This window comes from Camelus bactrianus, chromosome 2, assembly GCF_048773025.1.
Source record: "Camelus bactrianus isolate YW-2024 breed Bactrian camel chromosome 2, ASM4877302v1, whole genome shotgun sequence".
NCBI lineage: Eukaryota > Metazoa > Chordata > Mammalia > Artiodactyla > Camelidae > Camelus > Camelus bactrianus.
In genome coordinates, this window is record NC_133540.1 from 85,005,466 (window position 1) to 85,019,192 (window position 13,727).

General features: G+C 32.7%; 1 protein-coding gene across 9 annotated transcripts in view; it reads right to left on the reverse strand.

The window, feature by feature from the left end:
* The window catches only part of ANKRD17 (ankyrin repeat domain 17), a 155,295-nt gene that overhangs the window by 36,046 nt on the left and 105,522 nt on the right, over nucleotides 1-13,727 (reverse strand). For all 9 annotated transcript variants that reach the window (XM_074344870.1, XM_074344847.1, XM_074344843.1 and 6 more), the window contains 7 exons: nucleotides 8,700-8,811; nucleotides 8,413-8,558; nucleotides 5,608-5,750; nucleotides 4,851-5,064; nucleotides 4,180-4,355; nucleotides 2,934-3,096; nucleotides 860-955 (listed from right to left, as the gene is read on the reverse strand). In XM_074344870.1, coding sequence (XP_074200971.1) covers nucleotides 860-955; nucleotides 2,934-3,096; nucleotides 4,180-4,355; nucleotides 4,851-5,064; nucleotides 5,608-5,750; nucleotides 8,413-8,558; nucleotides 8,700-8,811 — 1,050 coding nt within the window. The remainder of the gene's footprint in view (nucleotides 1-859; nucleotides 956-2,933; nucleotides 3,097-4,179; nucleotides 4,356-4,850; nucleotides 5,065-5,607; nucleotides 5,751-8,412; nucleotides 8,559-8,699; nucleotides 8,812-13,727) is intronic.

The window sequence follows — 13,727 nt, forward strand, 5'->3', positions numbered from 1 at the left end:
TTTGACAGTAAAGGGATTATTTCCCTATTAAGGCAAAAGCTTTATTTTTAATCTCTGTCCCTTCCAAGAAAACCAGTAGTATCCAGGAATATTAATTGTCATAAAGGAATCTAGAGGCAGGCAAGACAGTGGATTAGCTATGTTAAATAAAACTTAAGGGAAAAAGCTGCTCACTATCATGTAATAACTGCTAAGAAAATGTAATAGAAAGATAATCTTAGTTTTTCAGAGGCATGTCTTAGGATTTTACTCTCAAATCAAAACATCACCAGAAGATCTCAAATAGAACGCTAAATGGATTTATCTTCCTTATTTTTCCTGCAAAAAATCCTAGTAAATTCATTCTTAACCTGACAGTTACTCCAATTTTATATCATGTTGAAGATCTTAGAGATTTATTGACCATAATTGAAGTACTACATTAATTTTTGTTCAAGTATTAAAAAAAAATCCACTTACTTATTCCTCTCAGAATAGGTATCAATCTGGATAGATTATAACACTAATGAATAATAACAATAATTTGCTTTAGATTGTTTAGCATTTATATTAAAATTACATTAGCTTAAGTACTATTTTAAGAAGGTAAATTCTACCACAGAAAATGTTTTATTACTTCATTAGGTAAATAAATAATCTGAAGAGTCTCTTAAAAAGCATACCTCATTCCTGAATACTAGATAAATAAAAAATTGCTATGTACCATACATTATTGCTCAAATTAAGGATTCTTTTTTCCTTAGTGTGGAATATATACACATACACATACACACACACACACATACACACACACACACACACACACATACCAAATGGGATCCCAAGTTCATAGTGGGGATGAATTTGATCAATATATTACCTTATCAGTGATCGTTGCTATGTATCTCATACATTCAGAATCTGATGGGAACTGATTGACTTCTTTGACTAAGTAGCGCACCACCTTCACATGACCCTAAAAAAATAGATATCAGTGTCAGATTGAAAACAGATTCTAACAGGATTCAGTAAATCTAGTCTGTCTTCACTAAGATTCCACTGATATCAGTGCCACAAAATAGACTGAAATTGGGTATTTCAGAGTAGACACAACAACTATTTTTTCTTTCAGATAAAAGCTGAATGCATAGCATTAGGTAGTGCAAAAGAAATAAAATACACTTTCTTAAAGTGTAAGGAATGATTGTATTGTTCACCGTACCATAGTTCACTAAGTAAAGTTCAAAATCTTTAAACCAGTGTTCAAGAGGCTCTCTACTTTCTTCAATCCACTTACTGACAAGAACACCTATAAATTGCTGGATAAACAGCTGTTTATATATTTAGTACATTTCCTTTGTTGCCTTTATTTCTTCGTTATTTACATCTTTTTAAACTATCCCTATCTTTTAATGAATAACTTAAATGCCATTTGCATCATTCCTTGATATCTCACCAACACTTCTACAGTATTTAAGCTATTTATATGAGACAACTCATACAGTTTTACCTAACTCTGGATGTGGATCCCTGATTACATTTTGTACAAAGTGCAACAGGTGAAATCTGTACAATGTAATATCCCAACCATTACAGTTGTATATGGTAGGTACTAAGAAAATAAACAATGAAATGAATACAAGAGTATAAAAGGAAAGTACACTTCTTAAGGATCCAAGTCTATTGGAAAGATAAGATATATGCATGTCAGATGTTAAAATAGTAATACATATTTGTCAAAACAGACAAAGATAATAATGAATTGTAGAATTTCCACAACTTTTAACAGATTAGATATCTCAATGTGAACTCAAATGGAATGGGAAGTTTCTGTAGAAGGGAAGATTTAAACTGTACCCAAAGGATGAGTTAATTTTGGAAAAATGAAGAAGGACATGAGCATTCCTGAGATGAGAACAAAGGTGATGTGAAAGACAGTGACAAAGAAAAGACCAAGCAAGAAGATTCCACATTAGGGACTTAACGGGAGATGAGCTCAAGGAGCACTAGATTGGGCTTTTAGTAACAAAGATTGGATTTCAAAGGATTACAGACTGGGGATAAAGGAAAAGGTTCTTGAAGAGGATACTAACAAAGTGAAATAGTTAGAAAGATAAACTTGATAATGATAAGCTAGTTTGCTTGAAGACGACGTAGGTAGCCAGTGAGAAAGAATAAGTCTGACTGACGAGAGTGGGAAGGTAGTCTAGAACACCAGGAAAGAAGTGGTATAAAGTACAGGAATCAGAGTAATAAGAGAAAAAGGAAGAGATGATTTCTTGTAATTTATATACTAAAACTTTTCAATATAACAAAACAATTTGGAATCTGTAAGGTTTGACCTACATGAATGACAAAACTCAAAATTATAATCCCTGTAACACTAATCTGGTTTTCCTAGTTCCCTGGTAACAAATTAAAAGTGCACTTAAGAAATCACCCAAAGCATTAAATTACTTATATACAGTTCAGTGCTATGCACTATAAAAAGTTGCACTTCCACAAAATTTATTTCTACTTCTGAAGGTTTCAAATACTGGCAGCTGGGTTTTCATTATTTAATTCCTTTTTTCCTGGAAATTAAAGTCAATAATTAAAATCAATTTAAGTTAAATTTTTCTCAGCTATGCTAATACAAGAAAGAAACATTCATAAGTATTACTTTTAGCTGGGTTTATATTTTGCAAAATACTAAGATTGTAACTAGATTTTGAAAATACTACTTAGAACAACTTTTTAAAAGTTTATTTAGCTTTGATGTCTACTATGGATACTAATGGCTTTTCTGGGATACCTCTATCTACCTTTCACCCTTGCCATCTGAGTGATTATTTGCTTTTTACTCTTTCATCACTGCTGTTAGATCCTAAAATAATAGTATTTAGTGATAATTAAATCATACTTTCTAGTCTAAGTGAAAACCATCCAAGTGAATGAGGATAAAAGACTTCTACCTTTCTAAATGCTGCCATAAGAGGAGTTATCTTGCGGTTGTCTGCTGCATCCACATCTGCACCTGCTTGCACCAGTAACTGAACCACATCAAGGTGTCCACCATTTGCTGCCAGCCACAATGGAGTGTTCCCCTTTTTGTTACGTACATCAATGTGAGCTCCCCTAAATGAATGACACAAACACTGCTGTTTAAAATGAAATAACACAGGTAATAATAAAAATCAACTATTAACTTGTGAAAATATTCTGTAAAGGTGAACACTGTCTAAAATATACAGGACTAAGATGTATTTCTCAAAATTATTTACAAAGAATTTCTAGTCATCAAATTAAGTCACTGACTTGAAACTAACCATATACCAATAATTGTTTTTTTCTTTTATTTTAAAAATGACTCTTTGTCCCTAATTCTGAATTTCACATCTTGGTATGAAATTATATTTGGTGAAAAATAAAGGTACATTCTGTTGCTATCACAATCAATATAGTAAACAGTATCCTACAGCACAAACAGTATCCTACAAGGCAATAATCTTTCAGATTATTTGTATTCATGTATTTATATCATGTGGCTTCAGAAAAGAATGAATCTTCAAATAACATGAAGGTTTAGCACTCAGTGGGCATCACTGTAGGTTAAGACTCATGGTGAACAACAGTAGTTTACGACTAAATACTATTGCTTAGGATACTTAAAGGTCTTTAAGACTGTTAAAATAGGAAATCCAATTCAGCAGACAAGAATTATCAAAGACTAACAGGCAACTTCGAAGTGACTGAAACAAAACTATACTGGGTTCTATTTTGTATCTTGAACAGTTCCACAGCTATCACTTAAAATCCCTAATTACTATAAAAATTACTATAAAGAACAAGAAAATCAACAATGAAGCCTTAGATTGTGGCCAGAATTTCAAGACTTAGAGTGGTATCTTTGCAAAACTCAAACTGTATGGGAGATGTGTACATGGATGACAATAGCTGGATGTTCAAATAGCTTTACAGTACTTTAAAAGTGTATACACACACAAAAAAGGAAGAAAGGATATTTCTAGGCTGCACTGAAATAAACAATGCAGCATAGCTCTGGATGGGTGGAAAATAAGAGTTAAGTTTAAAACATTAAAATACACTGTAGTTTATAAAAGAAGCAATCACATTTGATTTGTTAATAGTACAATTTACAAAGAGAATAGTAATCACTAGTAAACACCATGTTTATATATGAAGAGTATGGTGACATACCTGCCAATGAGAAGCTCACAGAATTTATAATGCCCTTTATCTGCTGCTATGGTTAAAGCTGTATCTCTCGAGGAGGGCACTGGAGGGGCATTAACATCAGCACCTTTATCCAAAAGGACTCGGCCCACCTCTGCATACCCACCAGAGGCAGCTTCCATTAGTGGTGTGAGGCCAGTCTAGGTTTAGTGAAAAATAAAAACATGTAAGAGATGTAAAGTACTAAAATATTAACAATAATCTGGGGGAGCAATATGGTATAGCTATTCGAAAAATTCACAACTAAATTTCAGCACTGACACTACTAGCCTCTCTCAGCCACAATGAGATCTATTGAAAGCAGATGATTCTACTTAATGTCAATTTGTTGGGAAAAAAATTTGGCATGCAAGTACTTGGCATGTAACTGGCACTTCATAATGTTTCCTGTCTTCTCTTTCATAACAGCACAGTTTCAGCTGGTAACTCTAATGTCATTATTACCTATAAAAATTTTTTGCTGAGGTATTTTCAAGAATGGATGCTTAGCTGAGTTATAAAGAATGACTTCTGATAAAATGCCTTATGTAAGAGGTAAGTGTTACTACAAAGTATCAGAATTATAATTAGCATATTGCTACACCTTAAATATCAAAGCAATAAATCCATGTGTAAACCTCAAGACTTTTTCTTACCTTAGCTCTGTGCTCCACATTTGCTTTTCTATCAAGCAGAAGACTAACCACTTCAGTTCTTCCTTGGAAGCAGGCTAAGGTAAGGGCAGTGTTCCGATTGGTTTCTATTTGAGCATTTATGTCAGAGCCCATGTCTAACAGGAGCTTAACGGCAGCTGTGTGCCCATTCATAGCTGCTAACATCAGAGGAGAAATGCCCAATTTGCTACCAGTTCTGGGGGTGGAAGTATGGGGAGAACAAAAGGAAAATACACATTTTCAAATGTCCCAGAAAAATTGGATGATAACGTGGAATTTTATTTCAGGATTTAAGGTTATTTTGCAGAATTATTTAAAATAAATCATTTTTCTCAGCCCTACTAAGTCTTTGAGATACTATCAAGACTCCATTAGAAATCTTTTACCACTCAGAACTAAAATACTTTCTGTATCTCATTCAACATAATGACTTGGGCTGAAAAGTGATAAATTATTAAGGTATTATTAAGATGGACTATCTATCCTAAAGTCCCAAAGTACATACCTCCTTGCTTAATAAAAACTAGTAAATCAGATGTGTTTACTTTTAGTACCTTAAGAAATAGAGTAATTGGTAATTTTTTCAAGTTCTATTTCAACAGTTTTAAATACTTAAATTTGAATTCTAAATTTGTAACACAGGCATTTCCTAAATATGGCATTAAAAAATAAATAAGTGTTCTACAGCTATTTTAACATAACACTCTTAAGGGACTTGGAAAGAGAGAATAAAACTTGCCTAGAATTAATCTCAGCTCCTGCATTTAGTAATATTTTGATAATGTTCACATAGCCACCAGAAGCAGCCAGGCTTAGAGGTGTGTAATCAGAAACATTCCTGTGCTCTTTATTTGCCCCTCGAGCTAATAATAGCTCCACCACCTGGAAAGAAAAAAGGAAAAAATATGTTTTCTTCTTACAGTGAGATAATCTGCAAGGTGTATATTTCTGATTTCTTTTTTTTTTTTTTCTGGTATATTATATATAGAGGGGAAGGTCCTTTCATCCTGTGTACAAAATCAGTCTCAAATGAAAGCAAAAGGTCTTAGAAGCCAACAAGGGGATAGCCTCTTAAATAAAATCCATTATGAAATCTGCTGAAATGGCACAGTCTGTTCAGTGAAAGATATGGACCTCATGTAACCCTACGCAATGCTATTTTGGAAATTAGTATTTCTGTATTACTCCACCACATAGTGGTAAAGTAGAATAAGACTTTCATTTATATATGTAAATGCCCATAAAATTTTTTTAACTTAAAATCAATAACTGAACGTTAGAAAAAAAATTTTTGGAATAAAGCTAACACTTTTTTCTCTAACATTTTACTATGAAAATTTTCAAGCATATAGAAAAGCTGAAAACATTTACATATACTCATTACCTAGATTCCACCATTAATAGTCTACTGTATTTAATTACTTAACCACATTTATTCATCTGTCCATCATTTTTTGATGCATTTCATTTCTAAGTAAACTGTAGACACCTGCAATTTCCTTTAAATACATCAGCATGTGTACCATTAACTATACTACTTGTTTTCAGGTTTTTTTAGGTGACATTTGTAACTTTCAATAAATGCTCAAAAGTTTACTGTATATTCACTGAGTACTAACAAATGTATAAACCTAATGTAATTTAAATCTGTTACTCATGTTCCTTACTAGTCAATCCTACCCACAGATTAGTAGTTTCATTTACGTTAAATCTTCGTATAAATGAATCACATAGCTTTTGAGAGTCACTTGTGTGTATTGTGTAGCATTCCATTATATCAACATGCTAGTTCATCTACTGATGAACACTTCTGCTGTTTCTAGTTTTGGGTAATTTTGAATAAAATTGTTATCAACATTTCTTGTGGAAATATACTTCCATTGTTCATGGGTTCCACCTAGTAGAATTTCTTATGAGGCATGATGAAATTAAGGACTGCTCAAGATCACAGCACTTATCCTTGTTCTCTCTCTCTCTCTCTATATATATATATCTCCCCCAAAATACTAACTGGGAAATAACAAATAAATTTTAATGAACAGTGCTGTGTCTTATGTACCAACTAAAACTTTACTCGTCTGAATAAAGCTTTGACCAATTTTAGATGATATCTATCACTCTTGCTTATAGAGCCTGTAAGACTAGATGGCTTATGTGGCTTTTAAGATTATAAAAATAAGCCCCCAAATTGGCATTAGACTGTTTTATTTTACAAAGAGTCCCTTAAGCAATAAAGTAGAAAACCCTAATCAAATTTCTAAAGTTTTCTTAATTCCATTATGCAAAGATAACTGACTTTAGTTATCTCTGAGAGGGAATGGTCTATTCCTCAAAAGTAATACACATTCAACATGAAAGAAATTAGTTTGTGATTTTATAGTAAAATGACTTTCAAATGTTTTATTAATTACTTCAAAATACTTAACTGTTCGAATGACACTGATTCAAAGTAAGAGTGTTATCAGCAAAATTATTACCCTAAAAGACTTCTCTAATTATTATAACCTCATCTGTTACATTTTAATAAAAATACATAAAGATTACAGTAAACTACAGGCTTTAACATTGCTTCAAAAGGAAATCAACTTTTTAACAACACTGAAAAATTTGTTATGATGTGAGACAAGTATTATTTCAAACCACATGATGATTGAAAATTTCAGTTAAGTCAAAACTTTATTTTCATTATATTTCAAAAACAAAACATTTATATTTCTGACTGACAGAATCACCTACACTATGGAATACAGGAAAAAATATTTAGAATGGTGAAATAAAAAAGAAAACGATTTTGAAGCCAACTAGGAAACTGACCTGGATGACCTACAGTGCTTCCTAAACATAAGATTCACTAATTCCCTAATTAAGACGCTGTCAATCCATAGAGACAGTACGACTGGTGAAGAGGATTGGATTTAAAAAACAGACTTAAAAATGAGGTTATCCAACTATTAAATGTCAGAAGACGACACACAAGGGAGTAAAGCTATGACTTCTTGAGCCTACAACTAAGCACACCAGCTATCTTAAAAAACTAAAAGGTCACATAATACTACCTGAGAACCTTTCCTCCAGAGTTGAGAAGGGGTGAGGAGAAAGTAAAAGACGAGTCCTCAGAACAACTAAAATTGGATTAGTCTTAACTTCCTAAGTCTTATACATACAGAGCAACAGAGGCTGAGCTTAAGTACCTTTCATGATAGGTACACTGGAACAGGAAATGGTGAGTGAATACAGGCCCTGCTTATCAGGAGCTTACTGATTTGATTTGGAACATCTTAATTATTCTTTTAGCCTGAATGCAATACCGAGATTCCTATGGCGGTTAGTACTTTTAGATGAGCAGGATAATGAACAACATATGATTTTTCTGGCAAGATAGCTTATGCTAACACTAATTCTTGTCCTTTTGCTAAAAGATAATAATCTAAGTTACTGTGATAAATCTTAATGTCTGTTCACTGTTCCCACAAAATCATATAAATTAAAGCATATATCTGTTAAATAGATGGAGGAAAAAAAAATACACTTGGGACAGCAATACCTCCTGCCTTCCCCCAGAACAAGCCAAAGATAGCGGTGTGTCCTTGGTTCTTTCTGACTGGGCTTCAATGTCTGCACCATTGTCCAGCAGTATTTCCACAACACCAACATGACCAGCTGTAGCAGCCAAGATGAGTGGAGTAAAACCTGTAGTAAAATAATGATCTTCTTAGCTAAGCAAGGAACAATACTGTTTTCCACTGTATCTAATCATCCAAACAGAGCTCATGCAGAATTCACAGAACACAAATAATCCAGAAAAAAATAATTAACAAAAGTAGGCTCTACCTTTCTTGTCTCGGTGCTCAATACTAGCTCCTCTCTCTAGCAGTGTTTGTACCAGTTCCTCATGACCACCAGCACAGGCAAGTGTTAGTGCTGTGTCATGATTACTCTCAGTCTGTTTAAAAAACAAGCAAACAAACAAACAAAACCTGTTGATTAACTTATTAGATAATTTTAGAATGTTAACACCAATTACATAACATGTACATATACCAAATATACACAGAGATATATATATCTATCACTACTATATCAAACATTTGGATAGTGAGTCATTTTTTCTCATTAGTGGTCAACTTATGATTTTTTAAAGACTACAAATAATATTTGAACTTTATGGTGATTCTTAAAGCATGCAAGAAGAAAAAGTGTGATTTTCAACCATATGCTGTTTTCAACTACATGTTTAAGAAATACTACTGTGGACTCACTTTTCCTTCCACCTGCAAATGGAGTAGCATAGACAAGGTTTATTTTCCTAACCCAAATGACAAAAAAAAGACAAACTATTTGAAATGATGGTGGTTAGGCAGCATATGACAACGATCTTGGAGGAGAGAAATGATTAACTCATTCGATTGCCTAGAGAGTTTCCAGGCTAAAGTGCAGGGCAAGGGTACCCAAACAGAGTCTGGCAGTCTCCCTGAGTTGAAAAGACTGAATTTGGAGAGGTGAAGATGGCTAGCATTTACTGGGCAAACTATTGGAGAGGAAGGTGCTATACACAGAGAGTACTCCAGGGATCTGCAGAGGGTTCCCCTTGAAGCTTCAGCTGAGCTCTGATCAGCATACATGCATGAGAAAAATTACTGGAGGCCAAGGAAAGACCACCAGAAAGAATCAGGCTGAACAACACCTAAAGCTTATACAGGGCTGGGAATAGTTTGGTTCCCAGAACCAGAGTTGAAAGACCCTTAAAACACACAGAATATCAAGTAAAATCCTCAGCAGTGGGGCCAAATTTGCTATTCTGGACCCATCCAACAAAGCTGAAAAGCAAGTGTTAAAATGAAAAAATTGTTTCCAAGTAACTTAACTGTATTTGAGGAACAAAGCTACTAAAAATTTAAAGGAACAGCAGCAACAACAAAAAAACATAATATACAGAGTATTTTGAAAGACAAAGACTTATAATTGAGACATGAGACTGTTCATATACAATTGTGACTTCTGCCAATGATAGTGACCAATACTGGATTTACTAGTGGTTAAACCCTATCATAGTTTAAACACTTATTTAGTGAACTAATTTCTTACACTTTTAGTACTCTAAGCTTATATTGTTCAAAAAAAAAAAAAACTACTAGCAACATGTGGCTATTAGTACTTAAGATATTGCTAGTGTGACTGAAGAACTAAATTTCAATATTTTATTTAATTTTAATTAATTTAAATTTAAAAACTGTTAATTCAATTTGATTATTAAAAACCTTTTTTTGTATGTTTGGAGCAACTTGAGTAATGAATCTACTTTTCCAGCTGTATTTAACCAATCTAAACGCAAATCAAGTATTTCCAATGAAGTCCAAGTTGAGATTCATTTTAAATAGGGTAGCAAACCATCTGGATTTGCACAGGATGGAGGGAGTTTCTGGGATGAGGGACTTTTGGTACTAAAATCAGGAAAGTCCCAGGAAAACCAGGATGATTGGACCATTCTAGGCTTAGTGTTAACATATACACCAAATTTTGAAGACGTTTAGTGTAAAATAAAAATATAAAATACCTCAGTAACTTTTTGGTATTGATTATATGTTTAAACAATATTATGGATATATTATGTTAAATAAAATATATTCTTAAAATTAATTCCTCCTATTTCTTTTTGCTTTTTTAAATGTGGCTACCAGAAAATGTAAAATTACAAGCCCTGCATTATTTTTCTATTGTACAATCCTGTTCTAAACCATCTTTCCGCTTTTACATATGCACCTCTATTATAGCATTTATCACCAATCTTCATTATGCTATTATTACTTATGTGTCTATCATTCTCAAAGGACTATAAATTCCTGGAAGGTAATGAACATGTCTTATTTATGTTTGCATTCTCTACCTATTAGTAATGTTTTGCCTAGGAAACAATAAATAATAGTTAAGTTGAATGAATGACAATTAGCTGTAAGGGTCACAGATTCAAAGACTATCACTAATAAAGCAAAGGACTATATATATGAAATATTTATTTATTATGTTTATGTAATATAAAAAGAAAAGCATATTCTTCCAGAAGTTCAATAACTGTAAAAACTAAGCTCTATTATGAAAACCCAAATAATGAGACAAAAGGCAAAAATCAATAGAGTCAAGAAATAAGAAAAAGCCTACTAGTCAGTGATGAAGAGGGAGACCGCAAAAGCTGCTCTGCAGAAGAGGCTGGCAGAGAGCTGAGCCACTGACTGCAGAGATCAGGAATGGCCACAAGGGAGAGATGCACCAACTACAACAATGGAGAAGGACATGAATACTTAAATGAGTGACAGCTCTGATTGTTTTATAGTATCTGATCTTTATTTCAGGTTTATAAGGAAGGAATTACTATATCTGATTTCAGAGAAAAGGAAACAAAGGTCAGAGAAATAATCTTCCAACGGTCATACACACTAATAACTGGTAAAGACTGGTGTAAAAAAAAAAAGAGGATGTTGGATAACAGAATGCTGCTTTCTCTATTACATCACAGAGCAGCCCTAAGACACAGCTGACTGAGAGGAATATAATGTTAAGTGTATCTATATTATGTGCTCTCTATGTTAGTGTACAGACAATCAATAGAACAGTATAAACTTTATGATGAAGTTTGTGAGATTTCTAAAAATCTTCTGGGGGTTAAAGAGCACTTTAGGAAATCAGTGCCAATCTTAATAGAGAATGAATAGACAAGTAAAAAGGTAAGCATGGAAAATTTTAGTGGATTCGTATAATTTGGGTTTTTTCCACATTATAAAACATCAATTTAATTGACATTTATTAAACACCTTTTATATTCAAAGTACTCTGCTAGGTACTCCAGGGTTGACAAAGTAAACACAGTTCCTGCTCACTAGGAGTTTACTGGTTACTGTACAGGGCAAATTTAGGTTTAGACTTTGAGAGAAATGTAAACACTGTAGTATGAGAGTTGAAGGAAAAAAATATTTAAAGCTGAGAAGGGGGGGCATTAATCAAATTCCTTGGGGGACTTAAGAATAGATAACCACTATATTTCTGCATTAAGGAGTAATTTAAGCAACTAATTTTATGACAATCTTTTTAAGACAGTAATAAAAGAATTTAAAGATTCTAAAGTGAGGCTTCTACCCCTACCCAAATACACACCTACACATTCCCAAAATGGTAAGAAATATTATCCTAATTTGTAATACATCAAGAAACAAATGAACTGAAGTAGTAGTCTGGGTTAAAATTAACAATGACCAAAAAGGTACAGAAAAAAATTTCTAATCAAGGAAATAATGATAACAATGTAGGTGATGACTTCCTAGAAGGCAAAATAACACTGAAGTCAAGTTATATTATACTGGTTACCAAGTCTCATTCTTGGTCATATATCTATGAGGAACCTGGAAAGGAGAAAGATGCCCAGAGCTTTCCAGGTGTACAGTAAAAAGAAAATTTCCATTTAGCTCACAATATCACAAAACATACCATTCTATATCATAACATGTTGTTACAATGATTCAGGCTCATGAAAAATGATAAAATTATATTCAATGCAAAAATATTCTATAGGTTATCAGCATGACTATTCAATTTTACAAGAGTACAAAACCAAGAAAGTATTATAAGACAGATGAAATATTAAAGAAAAAGGCAACTTTTAATGAACTGGAATGTAAGTGAAAAAAACATACCTGAACTGTCTATAAAAAGGAAATATATCCATTAATCACATTTAACGTAATTAAATTACTTAGAAAACTATTAGGACTTAAAGGGCTGAAGACCCTTTTTTAGATCTCTATAATCTCAAACATCTCTTTCTCTAACCATGTCAGGGTTCATATATAAGATTAAAAAGGACAGTACTTCAGGGCATTCAACAAATGAGAATAATCAGTAAAACAGTAAATAAAATCTCTAAAACACTTCATATAAACAAGCAGAATTTCTGCAAGTATTTTAAAGGAGAATACTTCAATGGCAGTGTATTATATATCACTATTAATTCATTCTTCCTGGTCTCCTTAAATTCTCTTGTTAAATCATGGTGATGAAAGTGTTCTCTGTGTTGCAAAAGCAGGAAAAGAGAGTAATATCCAAATAATATTTATACCATTAAAGGTAAAACATAATTTTACATACTTTACAATGTCAGTCTTGATAAGTAAGTTAAATTTAATATCTATCTATCTTTAAAAGATAATGGATGTATGTTATTTATTAAAAACAGGAAAAAAGGAAAAATTACATAGGTTATTTTTTTCATTTTTGAGATGTACAAGAAGAAGTTACTCCAAGTTCAAGGAAAGCCTTTATAATAAATTTGAGAATAAAATGACAAGCAGTTCAGAACTGGAACACAAGTTCAGTTCATGCCAGAAACACAAGGTTTTAGAACCCATGAACAGAACAACTGATTCTCACTTTTAGTAACTAGTAGAGCTAGTAAAAATTTCACACAGTGAAATACAGAAAATATTTAATTAATTCAGTGGTATTCAACTCTGACCTTCAACCAGATTTACTGTCTCATAAAACCAGTGGTTCTTAAAAATCTCTACATGATTCCTAATTTCTGTATCTAGAGTACCCATGTATAGTGTCATTATACCACTCAAGCAAAATAAAAACAGATTATACCTATGTTAACAAAATGGACAGTAAAACAGTCCCAAATAATTCCTTCAAACTATCATTTATTGATGTTTCCTAAATTTTGGAAACAGCAGTGTATGGTATTAGTCTTAAAAATTTTGAAAATACCCAGACAAACTTGATTCAGTAAGACCACTACAAGAGAGGTGGGGAGCCTGTGACACACACACCAAGGGTAATTTCTAATTATAAAACATACGATTCAATGAACCT